The 15771-nt window shown below is 43.5% G+C and overlaps 1 protein-coding gene across 2 annotated transcripts in view; it reads right to left on the bottom strand.

Moving 5' to 3' along the window:
* Positions 1-15771, bottom strand: part of LOC131691537 (probable G-protein coupled receptor B0563.6) — a 136604-nt gene that overhangs the window by 39634 nt on the left and 81199 nt on the right. For both annotated transcript variants that reach the window (XM_058978049.1, XM_058978043.1), the window contains exons 2-3: positions 2874-3492; positions 2647-2800 (exon numbers count right to left, since the gene is read on the bottom strand). In XM_058978049.1, coding sequence (XP_058834032.1) covers positions 2647-2800; positions 2874-3035 — 316 coding nt within the window. In that variant the 5' untranslated portion in view covers positions 3036-3492. The remainder of the gene's footprint in view (positions 1-2646; positions 2801-2873; positions 3493-15771) is intronic.

Raw genomic sequence — 15771 nt, 5'->3', positions numbered from 1 at the left:
AAATTCGACGCCGCACGAAGTTGATTATCTACAAAACGCTGATTAGACCGGTGGTCCTCTACGGTCACGAGACCTGGACTATGCTCGTTGAGGACCAACGCGCCCTTGGATTTTTCGAATGAAAGGTGCTGTGTACCATATATGGTGGCGTGCAGATGGAAGACGGAATGTGGCGCAGGCGAATGAACCATGAGTTGCATCAGCTGCTAAAAGAATTATCCATCGCGCAAACCGCAAAAATAGGCCGTTTGAGGTGGGCTGAACACGTCGGAAGAATATCGGACGACGTCCCGGTGAAGATGATTCTTGAGGGCAACCCTACAGGAACAAGAAGACGGGGCGCACAGCGAGCACGGTGGATCGACCAGATAGAGGACGACCTGCAGACCCTTCGAAGACTGCGAGGCTGGCGTCAAGCAGCAATGGATCGAATGGAGTGGAGACGGCTTCTGCATACAGCAAGAGACAACAAGGCTCTAGCCTGAGCGATAAGTAAAGGTAAGTAAGGTCATAGAAATGGTCTTTGGTCATTTTCTGCTCTTCTTCCGTTGAGCTTTGATGATACCCCAATAGATTTCTATTGGACGGAATTCCGGGAAGTTTGGGAGGTTCATCCCTTTCGCAATGACAGCTACATCACTTTCGTGTGATTTGGCAACTCGCCAAATCAAGCCAAAGCTCTGCTTCATTTACGGAAGCCCGGTGAGACCCCATGATAGGCAATACACGTTTTTCCAGGCATTCGAGTGATGTATAACTGCCTGTAAATGGGAGTCATTGCAAAATATTGAAAATAGGGTGATGGTGAATCTTCAGGACGCACCTTGATGAAATTTGATGTGCACCATAACTCAAAATCTCATGGACCAATCGTTCTAAAATCTTTCTTCAGGTTACATTACTGTATTATTACGCTCCTCACTTCGCCTTCCGTTGTGATTTCGTCCAGATTCCTACACTCGACCACCACTTCTTGAACTAAAGCCCTCAAGTTCGTTTCTCCTCCCATAGCGTTTGCCACGATTTTCCGAAAGATCGAGCTCTTGATAAATGGATCCTTTTTCAGCTCGAACAGCATCGCGCCTTTCTGAGTGCGCCTGGTTCTTTTTACGTTCTCCCCTAGCTCCTTCAGCTTGATATCCTTTCTCACTCTTTTGAGGATTGCAGCCTAAGTCACGCCCTCGTTTGCTTTAACGACTAAACAACTTCTTTTCATACTTGTCTTTCTGTTTTTCCTCCTCACTTCTACGATTCGCCATCCACTCTCGATTTATCGGCTGTTTCACTGTTCTCCACCGACTTCCCTGGGCTTCTTCGGTCCCTTCCATTATTCTTTTCACAGAACGGAAATACCGCTCACCCTGCGTCGTCTCATAGGCTACTGCTATCGCTACCTCCGTGATTTTCAGTGTCTTGTCGGTGTTATCAGCTTTCTACAAAAACGCTATCTGTTCGCATTCGGCTACTCCTATAGCGGATTGTATCACCACAAATGTTTCTCGAAAGGTCGTATGATTGCCAGCAATCCTGAAATACCACCACTGTAAGTTCTTTTTAAGTTCTATTTCTATTATTTTTGCGACAGTAGATACCCAATTTCTGGCATTTCTCAATATTTTCTATTTCCTATTCGTATGTGACCTGCCAGTGATGTTACCAGCCTACTGTGAGTTCTTTCAAATTCCATTTCAATTTTTTGGCGAAGCGAAACAAATGTTTTGATACGTGATATTATCGCTACGGTATATTATTTATGCATAACAAGAGGAATCTCTGGAACTCGTCTCTTCCCTTCCAAAAACACACATTAAAATTATATTGATTTCAGCGCACGAGCATTCGATTTGGATTGCACTTCCTCCTTCCACTATGCATGTTTGATTTATTTTCCCGTTTTGAGCATTCCCCAAATTCACACAATGACCATGTTTTCACAACGCGTAATTGAATTTTCATCAATCACGGATGACCGAACAAAGGGGGCGGATTTCGTTGGCTCGTAGTTGATTCCTGCTGAAGAATATTTGAACCATTTCCGAGTTTTGGCTGTACATTCAATCTACATCTAGTATGGAGGCGTTCGTACCGATATAAAAACATCACAATTCACCAAAAAGTCGTATTTTTTCCACACTTCAATAGAAACCCTCCAAGCGGTCCGACTGCGGAGAAAATACCACACCAAAAAACACCCAGCCGCCTTTGTTATTATTTACGGCTAGAAAGCACTGGGTGCTCCTCATGTTTCCTGCTGTTTTGTCACTGCAAAATAACCCTTGAATTGGCACGGCTCCAGCTGCATCCATTTCCGGCTTTAAGTTTATAAGAGTGTTTGTTGAACGGAGAATAAAAAGCGGAACACACAAAACCCGCAAAAATATGGAGCAGTTTACTCAGTTGGAAAGGCAAATGTGACCCCCCCCCCTTCGCTTCCCCTTTCCACAACATTCTACTCAAACCGTCCAGCGCCCTTGGTTGGTGAGTGTATTTGCCGATCCGTGGCGAATGGTTCTCCCTGGGAAACCCGCCAATAAAACGGAAAAGAAGCAATATAAACCAGGACGAACTCGAGAACGGGACCCTCCTCACTTCACCAAACTGGGTTACCAGCCGAAAAAAAACAAAACAAACTATTAGTCGACTTACCTCTCATGTAGATATAGGCCGTGCCACGCATATTCCGGCGGGTTAGCACCACCAGATTCAGCACGTTACCCACAATTCCGAGGGCACAGATAATGGGCAGAGCGATACCGTACGAAACCTTCCGCAGATTCTCTATCCGAGGGTCTTCGTAGAGCTGAAAAGCGCAGAGAGATTATCGGAAAAGATAAACAAAACGCCTACTGCGGAGGGTAGGTGACGCGACGTACCCCACTTCGAAGCGTCCCATCGTAGCTGGTGCTGACGGCCGTCGGTGATGCTCCTGCTGCGGCTACCGAGCCGGTGTTTAGTAAACTGCTCTCGTTGAAATCGCCCCAGTAAAATGAACAAAAATGCGGATGCTCCTCCAGTGGGTAAAGATTGCTGATCATAACGATTTCTTCGATCGGGTGGTAGTTTGTTCGTCTATGTTTGGGTTTTTTTTTTTGGGATGTCACAGCTTAAAGCGTACGTAGTTTAAGCTTCTAATACTAACATCGCTTTCCGGGGTTTTGGATAGTTTGAGCTTGGGGTCTGCGGATAACTGTCGAATTATGCAGTGGTTGTGACAAGTTCACTTTGCTACCGACAAAGTTCGATTCACATTTTGTTTAGTTTGTGAGGAACAGTTTCATCATCAAATAGGTACATTTCTCTCGTTGGTCGAATATTTTAACTTGGTATCCATCGGCCGTTGGCCGTTTGCTCCGAGTTCCGGTTTGATGAGCGGATATCGCCAATTAGTACCACTTCTTCGTTCGTCTGTAATCGACTGCAAAATATTGTCACTCATTTTGTGGCTGTTTGCCAACTTACAGGTTAGCTGGAGTTGGTTATAGAACGTGTGACCTGGTCGCAAAGAAAGGGAAACAGAAAACAATATGTTAAGAGCGTGCTTCCGACTAGATAATGATAAAATGGATAGTTAATTGTTAGCTTCCGGGTTATGCCATAAATTTTAACATACCGCCCCCCTCCACAATAATCACCGAAATAAAATCCGACACATAATAATTCGGCTCAGCACCGTTTCTAATTTATTTCCATTACTCCATGGTCCGGATCCCAGCAACGCTTGGCAACCTACACGGAAATTGCAAAGCCCCACGACTACCCATCGCAGCAAGCAGTGACGGGGGATAATTATGTTTAGCCTTCAAATGATGCTCCCTTTCCCGCTCCCTCGTTCGGTGCGTTGCCTGGCTGGCATACACAACATTCGAGTCTTAAAACTTTACGGATCCCAGTAACCTTCGCCGTCACGCCGGGGAAATATGATACCGATATACGGCTTAAAGCTTGGGTGGGAGTCGCGGGGGGGGGGGGGGTAGCTGATGCTATGAGTGTGCATGTGCGCGCCGAAACCTTAATTACGGTCTTATAGAACGACAACCGGGAGGGGAGGATGAGAAGTTTTCTCTCCGTCGAATCGGACACGAAGCAGGCGTTGCTTGATTCAAACCGGTTGCCGGGGAAGATTGTCGCACAAGGGGGGCGGAGGGATAAGTTTCGCTGTGTGGAAGAATTCATCGCTCAGTTTGTTTCTGTGGAATGTGCCAGCTGGCAGGAAATAACTGTCAAACGAAATGCTTAATACGATGGAAATAAGCGATGCTGTCGGTTCAGCAGTTTCAAAAGAATTGGCAACTCAGCCAGACTGGGATTAAGCTATTTCGGGAGAGTGATAGATAAAAACCGGTAACCAGTAACCAAGTAAACGTCGATATGTGAAAAATGAACGCAATCGAAGCAGGCCTTAGGGGGGAGGTGTAGCAGCGTTATCGTTGTACAATGAACAGACAACTTTTCTCGTTTATTGTTTCAGTCTGTTTTGTCTACTTTGGTTGATTCTTATCGGATACAGGCGTTCTACTCGCCGGGAGGATATTGCGGGGGTCGTTAAGTGGATAACTTCCATGGCAGAAGAGTCTCTTTTATTGGATTAAATAGCTGTGTGTATGTGTGGCAATGGAGAGAATATGGCACATATTTTTTCGGTAGTTTCAATCTACGCTTATGTTATCTGCTTCCACGGTTCGTAGTTCAAATCGACACCTGTGGCACTAAGTGGTTAGAACGAGCTGTTGTGAACGAGTCAAACATTCAACGTGACGGCTAGATTTTCGGTTGTGTATTTTTGGGTTTCTCAAGCATGGGCAATAAGAGTGAGGTGTTTTCAGTTTTCTTTTGCTCCTACGAAATGCAACTCATTCGAAACTGTGAAACGTAAAGGTATTTCGTTAAAAACACATTTCTATCCAAGTGAAAGACATCGAACTAAATTTAAATTCGAGGTTATAAAATTACTCAGACACAACTTCCCAGACAGCTCATTTCCATCGAGCTAAACAAAAAAATTATTCTGGGAAACTCAACGAAGAACTACGATGTCAGTAAAAGTTTTCTCTTATCGTCGTCTCTTGGATGAAAATAATCAAAAAACAATCCATTCCACGAAACCACGCATACTTGGATTCCCGTGGCTAATTTGAAATTAATAGTCTTCTAGTTTCCTTACGTTCATACGTCAGAACTGTGCCGGTACCGTATAATTTTTACCGATCCAAGCAACCGCGCGGCAGCGCGTACGCTAATGTTCCCTAGCAATAGAATGCACTAGTGTAACAAGACATCCCCTAATACCCTGTGCCAACTTCGAAACGGAGAGTAATTAGGCCCTTCCTGCTTCCGTTCGGGCCGTTATGTTTCCCCTGAACCCCCTCCCGACAAGAGGTGTACCGAGTGTATAAAATTTGCATACGTCCTCGGCTCGGTCGCAGCCAACCGGTCGCAGCCAACGCGCCTTGAACTCCAGTGTGTTAAAGTCGAGCAAAACATCGCCACGCCAAGCCGCCACCACCTTCGGCGGGGTTGGGGGCTGAAAATTGTATATGATTGCCTGGCCTGCTGCGATCGTATAACCGTAGGTCGGACACTGAACGAAATCAAATTGTTCCATGTGGTAGCCAGCTCAATTTTTCGAGCTGTTCTTACTGCCTTTTTCAATTGTCTCGCTTTGAAGGACGGATTCCGTACCTTTTATGACAAATTGAGACATCCAGCCATCAATCATGGATGGATTCGGACAGCTGGAATGATGAATGTCTGTTGCCAGTCAGTGTTTAGGGGACTGTTTTTGTGGGGCTTTGATAAATGAACGTGAATTGGTCTAAAAACAAATACGAATTCCTGGTCCGGTTGTCGGAATTATGTTATCATTCAATTTGATAGTTTTTAAGGCACTAATGTGCCCCATAAATCTATCGCACCAACCATCAATGTTTCCTGAATCATAGCCGAAGAAATTTGTCGATTTAACAAACTGCTGACGAATTATGTCAATTAATGAAAAAACTTATACCATTAACAGAAAATTGCCGGCCTGGAACGACCATCGGAGAACGAACCGCCAATAAAATGTACTATTAGTGAAATTTTATGGACTTTTTCGGTGCTCAATTTTGCAGGAGAAAGTTTCAAGTTGAGTTTAAGAAAAGCGCCGCAGACTGCGTAAAATTACTGTTGTTAAGAGCGAAAAATCCAGGGTATTATGAGGTTACTTGACAATCGAAAATTTGGGTTACCCCGACGTTTTCATATTAACTTGAACCAAAAGATCTTCAAATCAAAGTAGCCATAGAAATAAAGCCATTCGCTCGGTTTTGCTACATTCAAAAGGCAGCCTATTTTCGGAAACACTCCCAGCAGGCGCTGAATTATTGGATATCCACGAAAAATGGCATCCTATTTCTCTTCATAAACAACGAGAACACGTGGGATGGCACTGAACGTAAAAACAAATTTTGACCATTCTCGGAGTGAATAATTGACACATTTTTCATTCCAGTACCGTGCACTTTGCAACATGCGAGACAGTAAATGAACTCAGGATAACACTGACCGGTTACAGACATAGATGGCGGTCATTTTATGAACATTTGTTTTTTTTTTAGTCGTCGTCGGCGGCGGTGGCGAGTATCGCAATCAATGTGTCAACAGATGCGAATCAGTGGGCGGCCAACTGTGATGATGTCGACGGATTGAGTCGGTGTCTCGTCTTTCGATTTTTTTCTCAGAAGATTTCTCGGCGTTTTTGTGGGCATGTGAGTGCGTGTGTTTTTGGGGGCCAAGAACAAGCACGAATGATGATGGACCATTTGCGGGATCATGGTGATTTTAGCTGTAATCCAAGATTGGGAGCAAAGAATGGCAGAACCAATGCTTCACCAGATGTCTGAATAAAATTGGTTGAAGATGACATGAAAAACGTGTCGAAAACGTACCGGAATTGCTGGAAAAAGCAGGAATTTTTTTAAAATAGGGTAACTAAAACTGTAACAGTAAAAAAAACTCTAACTCAACTCTAACTCCATTTCTAAATCTAGTTCTAATTCTAACTCTAACTCTAACTCTAACTCTAACTCTGACTCTAATTCTAACTCTAACTCTAACTCTAACTCTAACTCTAACCCTAACTCTAATTCTAACTCTAACTCTAACTCTAACTCTAACTCTAACTCTAACTCTAACTCAAACTCAAACTCAAACTCAAACTCAAACTCAAACTCAAACTCAAACTCAAACTCAAACTCAAACTCAAACTCAAACTCAAACTCAAACTCAAACTCAAACTCTAACTCTAACTCTAACTCCAACTCCAACTCCAACTCCAACTCCAACTCCAACTCCAACTCCAACTCCAACTCCAACTCCAACTCCAACTCCAACTCCAACTCCAACTCCAACTCCAACTCCAACTCCAACTCCAACTCCAACTCCAACTCCAACTCCAACTCCAACTCCAACTCCAACTCCAACTCCAACTCTAACTCTAACTCTAACTCTAACTCTAACTCTAACTAACTGTAACTGTAACTGTAACTGTAACTGTAACTGTAACTGTAACTGTAACTGTAACTCTAACTGTAACTCTAACTCTAACTCTAACTCTAACTCTAACTCTAACTCTAACTCTAACTCTAACTGTAACTGTAACTGTAACTGTAACTGTAACTGTAACTCTAACTGTAACTCTAACTCTAACTCTGACTCTAACTCTAACTCTAACTCTAACTCTAACTCTAACTCTAACTCTAACACTAACTCTAACTCTAACTCTAACTCTAACTCTAACTCTAACACTAACTCTAACACTAACTCTAACACTACCTCTAACACTAACTCTAACGCTAACTAAAACTCTAACTCTAACACCTAACTCTAACTCTTTTCATAGTAAGGTTTAAAAGGCTACAAAAGCCTGGCCTGTAGTGTATTGGCACTGTGTGTGACTCACGACTCACTTTTGTGCCTAACCACTGAAAACACTCCTTAATCATTTTTCGCCCTTCTTCTCCACAAATCTACATCAAGGTATTACTTCAGGGATGGTGGGGAGGTCTCTCGTTGTGCACCTCTTTCTCCTACTCTGTCTCGGAGCCTCACTTGTCTCCATCTATTACGTCGTCATTTATCTCTCGTCCCAGAAACCCGTGTTGATGCTGATTCCAAGAGTCATTTAGCTCCTGTTTTCGTGATTAATTCACTTACCAGCCTTATCACGATCTACTCGAATAGTCCCCGATGGTAAATTAGCCTACTCCGACTGAGAGTTCCCCAACGGAGGAATTTCTCCTGACACCGATACCCGCTTCCTTGAGCCATTTAGTTACCAGCTTGCTCGAGATCTACTCGGAAATTATTCGGCGGTGAACTACCTGCTCCGACTTAGAGTTCCCTGGCAGCGGAATTACCGATGTTCGTTTTCGTGAGCCGTTTAGCTCCCCGCTTCGTCCTGATCTAGTCTCCGATGGTGGACCTAGCCTACTCAATGGGCGAGCTGTTCGGTGCTGAGGTTTGTCCAGCGATTCTGGGTGGAGCGTTGCTTCCGTTTTACTGGCGCCCCAACGATCCATTGCTAGCTATTCGACATGATCTTATCGCCAGCGGTGGATCTAGCCTACTCACGAACTACCCGGTAGGGTGTTTAGGTTGGTCCAGCAATTCTGGTGATGCCTGACGTCCGGTTCACTAGCGCTCCGACTACTACTCAACTGGTCCCCGCCGGAGGACCTAGTCTACACCAACGGAGAGTTCCCCAGCGACGGAATTTCTCTCGAATCCCGATTTGTGGTTCCACGGCGACTTTCTAGCCAATGGCACTACTTGTTGGACCCTTCGCAACTTCCTTTGCAGCTCGGAGAGTATACTCGTAACCACTCTGTTAACAGCTTCCCCAGGTATCATCTTTTCGACAATATTGTCCACTGTCACGCGAGGTATATTCCTACGAACTTTTTTGAACCTAGATCATTCGAAGACCACTTGTTCCGATGGTTCTTGCACTTTCACACACTCCGGGCAAAGGAGTGGTGAAGCTTTTCCAAACCGATCCAGGTACTTTCGGAAGCATCCGTATCTGGACAAAAACGGAAGATCACTTCTACTTGCTTCGTATGCACCCAAGCCGATACATTTTGGAAAAGTCGGTGGGTCTACCTTCCTTTCTCCGCGTTGTCCCACTCCTGCTGCCATTTAGCCAACGAGTCCGCTCAGACCAGTCTCCTTGCATTACGTCCATGTTCGTGCCCGCGACTCATATGGCCATCAGCTGGAACGTCCTGTTCAGCTTTTCGCTATTCCGCTTGGTTTTCAACGTCGCAGCCCAAACGGGAATCCCATATGGGAGTATCGATGACGAAACACTAGATAGCAGACATCTCGTACTGCTTCTCGGACCATCGACGTTTGACATGAAACTTCGTTATTGCATTCATTACCTTCGCTGACTTTTCGCAGGGGTAGTCGACGTGGTTATTGAAGCTCAACCGGTCGTCGATTATCACTTCCAATTGATTCCAATTACGTGCCCTCCGACGTCGATCTACATCCGCTGAACGGCTTTGCAGTTGCTGACCAACAACACTTCCGTCTTGAGGTAAGCTACTTGCAGCTTCACCCCGCTCATCCAGCTCTCGATCGAGTCTACTGTCTCCGTTACCAACACCTGCACTTCTTCAAGTGTCTCACCTATCACCGTCTGTAACACGTCGTCCACGAAACCCACGATATTTACTTTCCTGGGCAGCCGCAGTGTTAAGATTCCATCGTACATTCCGTTCCAAAGAGTTGGACCGAGAATGGTGCCCTTAGGAACGCTCGCTGTGACTCGCCTTGAATTCTGCCCTTCGCTCGTCTCGTACAGCAGCACTCTGCTCTGGAAGTAGCTCTTCAGGATCTGGAATGGACAGTCGGGAACCCTCACTATGTGCAGCGTTGCGCTCTTAAATGCATCCTTCACATCTATCGTGACCACAGCGCAGTATCTTCGCTTTTGTTTAGATGCCTTCTCAGCACTGTCGAGTACTGTCCGAATTCCATTCACTGTCGATGCTCCTTTGCGAAATCCAAACTGCATCTTGGACAGTCCGCGCTCACCCTCCAATTCTTTCCAGGAGTTTTACGAGCGTATCTAGCAGAGATATGGGTCTATAGGAGGCCGGATCGCCCGGTGGCTTCCCTGGCTTCGGCAGCAACACCAGCTTCTGTTAAGAATAATTCTTTCCAGGAGTTTTCCGTGTATGTCCAGAAGATATATGGTCCTATACGAGACCCTCAACGCTTATCTTTAGCTTACCCAGGCACATTTTGGCTGGCATCGCCGAGCCCTTCATTTCCGCCTTCACGACTCGGTACGCGTCGCCCCAGGGATCGGCTTCTATTTCTTGGCACAGTTCCTTGTGTCACTCTGACTTGTTAAGCCTGATCTCCCGCTTAAAAGTGGCTGTAGCTTCCCAAAACGCCGCCTTGCGCTCTTCTCTATCTGGTTCCGATACGGCTCTCTGAACCCGCCTTCTGGCTCTGGGATAAGCAACGCGTAGCGTACCAAACGTCTCGTTCCACTAGTAAGCAGGACGCCGTCTTTCGTGTGGTTCCAGTTTTGGCTGTATTGTGGAGTCACAAGCTGTCACGATCCTTCCTGTTAGATGCACTTCAACCACGTTCTCGGTCCCGCCGTTTGGCCGAAGTGCCTCAGCAAATAGGTCTCTATTAAAGTCTTCCAGTTTCAATCGTCGGTCATCCTTCTCCGTGGTGTAGCACGGTTCCGTTGTCCGATACGGTAGCGAATCGCCTAGTGGTCGCTATGCGTACTCTCCCATCCATGTTCGCCGTCAATGAAAGACCGCAAAATGTGACGCCGATGATAGACTCCCACCCGTGATTCCAAAATTTGCCAACGAAACCTTCGTACGTCTAACTTCGCTAGAGCTTCCTGCAGAATACACTCTCTTGTGTTGATTACTCTACTGTCCCACTCCATAGTCCAGACGTCTGATGGTCGTTTCCGTCCGCTGTAGTGCGAGGCTTTGGTCTCTGCGTGAGGCAGCACATCGTGGATCTATCCGGGCCTTTGCAAGCTCCTGCTAAATGTTCAAAGCCTAAACACTTGAAACATTTGAGACGCTTGTTTATTAATTCGTGGGGAACCTCTCGATAGGTATCTCGACCATTCAACCGTAAGTTTGTCTACATCCAGCGCCTTTCGGCAGCGGTTACCAGTAAACGAATCATCGCTGTCTGAGTTCCTCCGTATTCCTTCTTTACCCGGATCGTCATGGGCACGTCATCCAGGTTACACTGCTGCTTCAGTGTACCTCTCAGCTCGTCTTCCGTCGTGATTTCATCAAGATCCCTGCACACAATCACCATCTCCGGGTATAAGGCTTTAACTTCTGCCTTTTCACCCATTGATTTGGTAATAGTCTCCTGTAAGGTCGAGCTGTTAATCGTGGGATCCTTCTTCAACTCTAAGATTAACTCGCCTTTTGGGTACACCTGATCCTCACCCAATCCCTCAGCTCCGGGTCCTCTCTGACCTTCTTGAGCAGCGCTGCATAAGTCATCGAGTCATTGGCTTTGGCGAGCTCACGGCTTCTCCCTTGGGCGGCTTCCGACGAGCCGGAGGTTTTCTTTTGCTGTTCTGCTCTCTTTTTCGCTCTTCCTTCCGCTTGTGCTGTTTCCCGTGTTTCTCCTTCCAACCTACAACGATACTCCAGCTTTATCCCTTTCTTTTCTACAGCAACACAACGAGCGTCTGCCTCTTGGGGCCACCTGGTCTTCCATCCTCTTTGGAGTCACGGAAACTGACTAGGACGATAGTAGCCTTAGCCGACGCCAATGCTCGCTCAGTTATATCAGCCCTCCGCGTTGCCGTCTTGCTCCTTCACGGCAGAACACTAGCGCCTTTCGGATTCCGAGAACCATCTGCTTAATGTCCATTGTTTCTCGCGTCTACAAACTTGTGGTGCTCCTCCACCATGTAGTTCACTGCCACTAGTTTTGGCTTCTGTAACTCATCCCGCTCTGCTCTGGCTGTTGTTGTTGCTGCTGCTGCTTCTCCTCCTCCTGCTCTTGCTGAAGTTATTCCAGCTGCTGCTGGTGATTGTGACTTCATCAAACCACCTCTGGTGAACGAATGCGCCGTGCCTGCTCCGTATGTGTAGGTTTCTTTTCCTCCTTTATTGGGTCCCAACTCCGGGCCGCTATCTTCACTCGTTGAACGTAGTCGCCGTAGTTATGATCTACTGGTTGCACCAGAGAGGCCATACTAGGGTTTGCACTATCCTTCAAGGGTAATAGGGGATTAAAACATAAATTGACAGGAAAATCTATACATTTTCCATCGTCTTCGGATCGGTTAGATGGCCTCGTATGACCTATCTTCAAGAAGAGCCATTAACTCGAGTGTAGCAATTCGGCCTTATTGTGCGCGGCGTGCGACGTAAGACCACTAATATCACCTCACTCTACGTGACTTTTCTCACCCAATTCTGAGGAGTCACTGCGGGTGACGAGACGTGCCCATTTAACGAAAATGGGGAATCTACGACGCGAGAAAAGTTACGTAGCGTGAGGTGAGTTTAGTCATCTCACGTCACACTCCGTGCAGGATAGGGCCGCCTGTCGAAGCATAACGTTCCTCATCCGGCTTTTTTGAAGGTTGGATAAATTGAAGTAGGACGATACACTCTCTTATCTATTGTTCAACATATGGCTCAAAGGTGCGGTACGAAGATTCGATGTGGAAAGGAACGGAACCGCGATCACGATATCTGACATGCTTGTTAACTTCGCGGACGATATCGATAACATTCGCGTTGGTCGCAGAGCAGTGGAAGGCAAAGTACATGGTAGCTAGTAGAGAACGAGGCTGCCCGAATGTTGTTTATTCCGAGATGGAAATCGATGGGATACGGTATGAGATTGTCGACGATTTCAAATATCTTGAAGCACTGATGCCATGTCACAACGATGTTAGCCGCGATGTAAAAAGGCGTACACTACACAAATCGCTGATACTCCCCATTGCTCTGTACGGTCATGAGACATGGGTATTCAAGGAAGCAGACTGTCGAGTGCTTAGTGTGTTGGAGTTGCGTTCAATATTCAGCTACAGTAGGCTTGACATGTAGCGCGAATGTCGGAGCAAAGATCACCTAACGTTATGCTCAGCTGGATACTTGAAAGAGGTCGTCGGCTTCGAGGCAGTCCCTGCACTCACTGCCCTGCCCTAGATCGTGTAACCTAGAAATCTAAAATACATTCGGTTACGCTTCGCAGTAAACGGGATAATTGGCCACGATGATAATGATCGTTCGTCGTGTTTCAAATTTGTCGAATGGACATATTAAAATACATAGAAAAAATGCACCAGAATCCGGAGCGAGTAAAGGCGCTTTAACCTAGGCTCATTAGCCAGGGCAAGGTGTAAATACCTTTGTCCCATCCCAAAGGAGTGTTATTAACCTTCTTAGCAAAGCCACTCCCAACGATTTATCATATCCCCTTAAAATTGAAACGGTCGGTACGGTTATCCTCGTTTCTTCCTCCTTCAAGATTCAAAAGGAATCGTTAGTTAGATTATTCATTAAATGAATAATTTGATTGCCGTATAATTTTGAAACATCTTTGAACACAAACTCTGCACAGTAGGCCTGGCCGTTTTAATATTTGCGACATATTACACATAATATGCTTCAAATATTAATGTTGACAAGAAAAACACTAATGAATAACTGCAGTGTTTTCCAGGATGCTTTTCAATACTGGCTGTGTAAGGGTTAGAATAGAATAGAATAGAATAGAATAGAACAGAATAGAACAGAATAGAACAGAATAGAATAGAATAGAATAGAATAGAATAGAATAGAATAGAATAGAATAGAATAGAATAGAATAGAATAGAACAGAATAGAATAGAATAGAATAGAATAGAATAGAATAGAATAGAATAGAATAGAATAGAATAGAATAGAATAGAATAGAATAGAATAGAATAGAATAGAATAGAATAGAATAGAATAGAATAGAATAGAATAGAATAGAATAGAATAGAATAGAATAGAATAGAATAGAATAGAATAGAATATAATAGAATAGAATAGAATAGAATAGAATAGAATAGAATAGAATAGAATAGAATAGAATAGAATAGAATAGACGAGAATAGAATAGTATAGAATAGAATAGAATAGAATAGAATAGAATAGAATAGAATAGAATAGAATAGAATAGAATAGAATAGAATAGAATAGAATAGAATAGAATAGAATAGAATAGAATAGAATAGAATAGAATAGAATAGAATAGAATAGAATAGAATAGAATAGAATAGAATAGAATAGAATAGAATAGATTAGAATAGAATAGAATAGAATAGAATAGAATAGAATAGAATAGAATAGAATAGAATAGAATAGAATAGAATAGAATAGAATAGAATAGAATAGAATAGAATAGAATAGAATAGAATAGAATAGAATAGAATAGAATAGAATAGAATAGAATAGAATAGAATAGAATAGAATAGAATAGAATAGAATAGAATAGAATAGAATAGAATAGAATAGAATAGAATAGAATAGAATAGAATAGAATAGAATAGAATAGAATAGAATAGAATAGAATAGAATGGAATAGAATGGAATAGAATAGAATAGAATAGAATAGAATAGAATAGAATAGAATAGAATAGAATAGGATAGAATAGGATAGAATAGGATAGAATAGGATAGAATAGGATAGAATAGGATAGAATAGGATAGAATAGGATAGAATAGGATAGAATAGGATAGAATAGGATAGAATAGGATAGAATAGGATAGAATAGGATAGAATAGGATAGAATAGGATAGAATAGGATAGAATAGGATAGAATAGGATAGAATAGGATAGAATAGGATAGAATAGGATAGAATAGGATAGAATAGGATAGAATAGGATAGAATAGGATAGAATAGGATAGAATAGGATAGAATAGGATAGAATAGGATAGAATAGGATAGAATAGGATAGAATAGGATAGAATAGAATAGAATAGAACAGAATAGAATAGAATAGAATAGAATAGAATAGAATAGAATAGAATAGAATAGAATAGAATAGAATAGAATAGAATAGAATAGAATAGAATAGAATAGAATAGAATAGAATAGAATAGAATAGAATAGAATAGAATAGAATAGAATAGAATAGAATAGAATAGAATAGAATAGAATAGAATAGAATAGAATAGAATAGAATAGAATAGAATAGAATAGAATAGAATAGAATAGAATAGAATAGAATAGAAAGAATGCACCTGAATCGATCTATTTCGCCATCGCCCTGGTCCGAAAGGGCTTTTCCGTTCCAATGGACTTTGTCGGAAATGTCTGTCTGACTGAAACTCTCAAGGTACGGTTTCGGATGCCGCTAAAAGACAGTTAAAGTAAAAAAGTTCGCTTCCATGCCAGCAAAATGAAACCAAACAAGCATAACATTTCTAATAATATTAAAAACCCCGGCAAACAGCTCGCCCCTGCACCTTTTTTTTCTGAATCCATTTTTATCCACAGCCCTCACAATAGGATTAGGTAAGGTACAGATTTTCTCCGAAAACCTCATGAAAATTTTTCGGCAACTGCCGGTCATTTGGGCTAGCTGTTAAATTAAATTTTACGCGTGAAGTGATTTGGGCCCTAGATGCGATGACCGGCAGAAATAAATGCCGAGATTCGCATTCCTGCAGTCATCGTAGGAACAGTAGGCGCTGCTTTGTCGTTTGCCGACTAATGCCGTCCCATGTAC

This window comes from Topomyia yanbarensis, chromosome 1, assembly GCF_030247195.1.
Source record: "Topomyia yanbarensis strain Yona2022 chromosome 1, ASM3024719v1, whole genome shotgun sequence".
In the NCBI taxonomy this organism is placed as follows: domain Eukaryota; kingdom Metazoa; phylum Arthropoda; class Insecta; order Diptera; family Culicidae; genus Topomyia; species Topomyia yanbarensis.
This window is presented reverse-complemented; position numbering and strand designations above follow the sequence as displayed.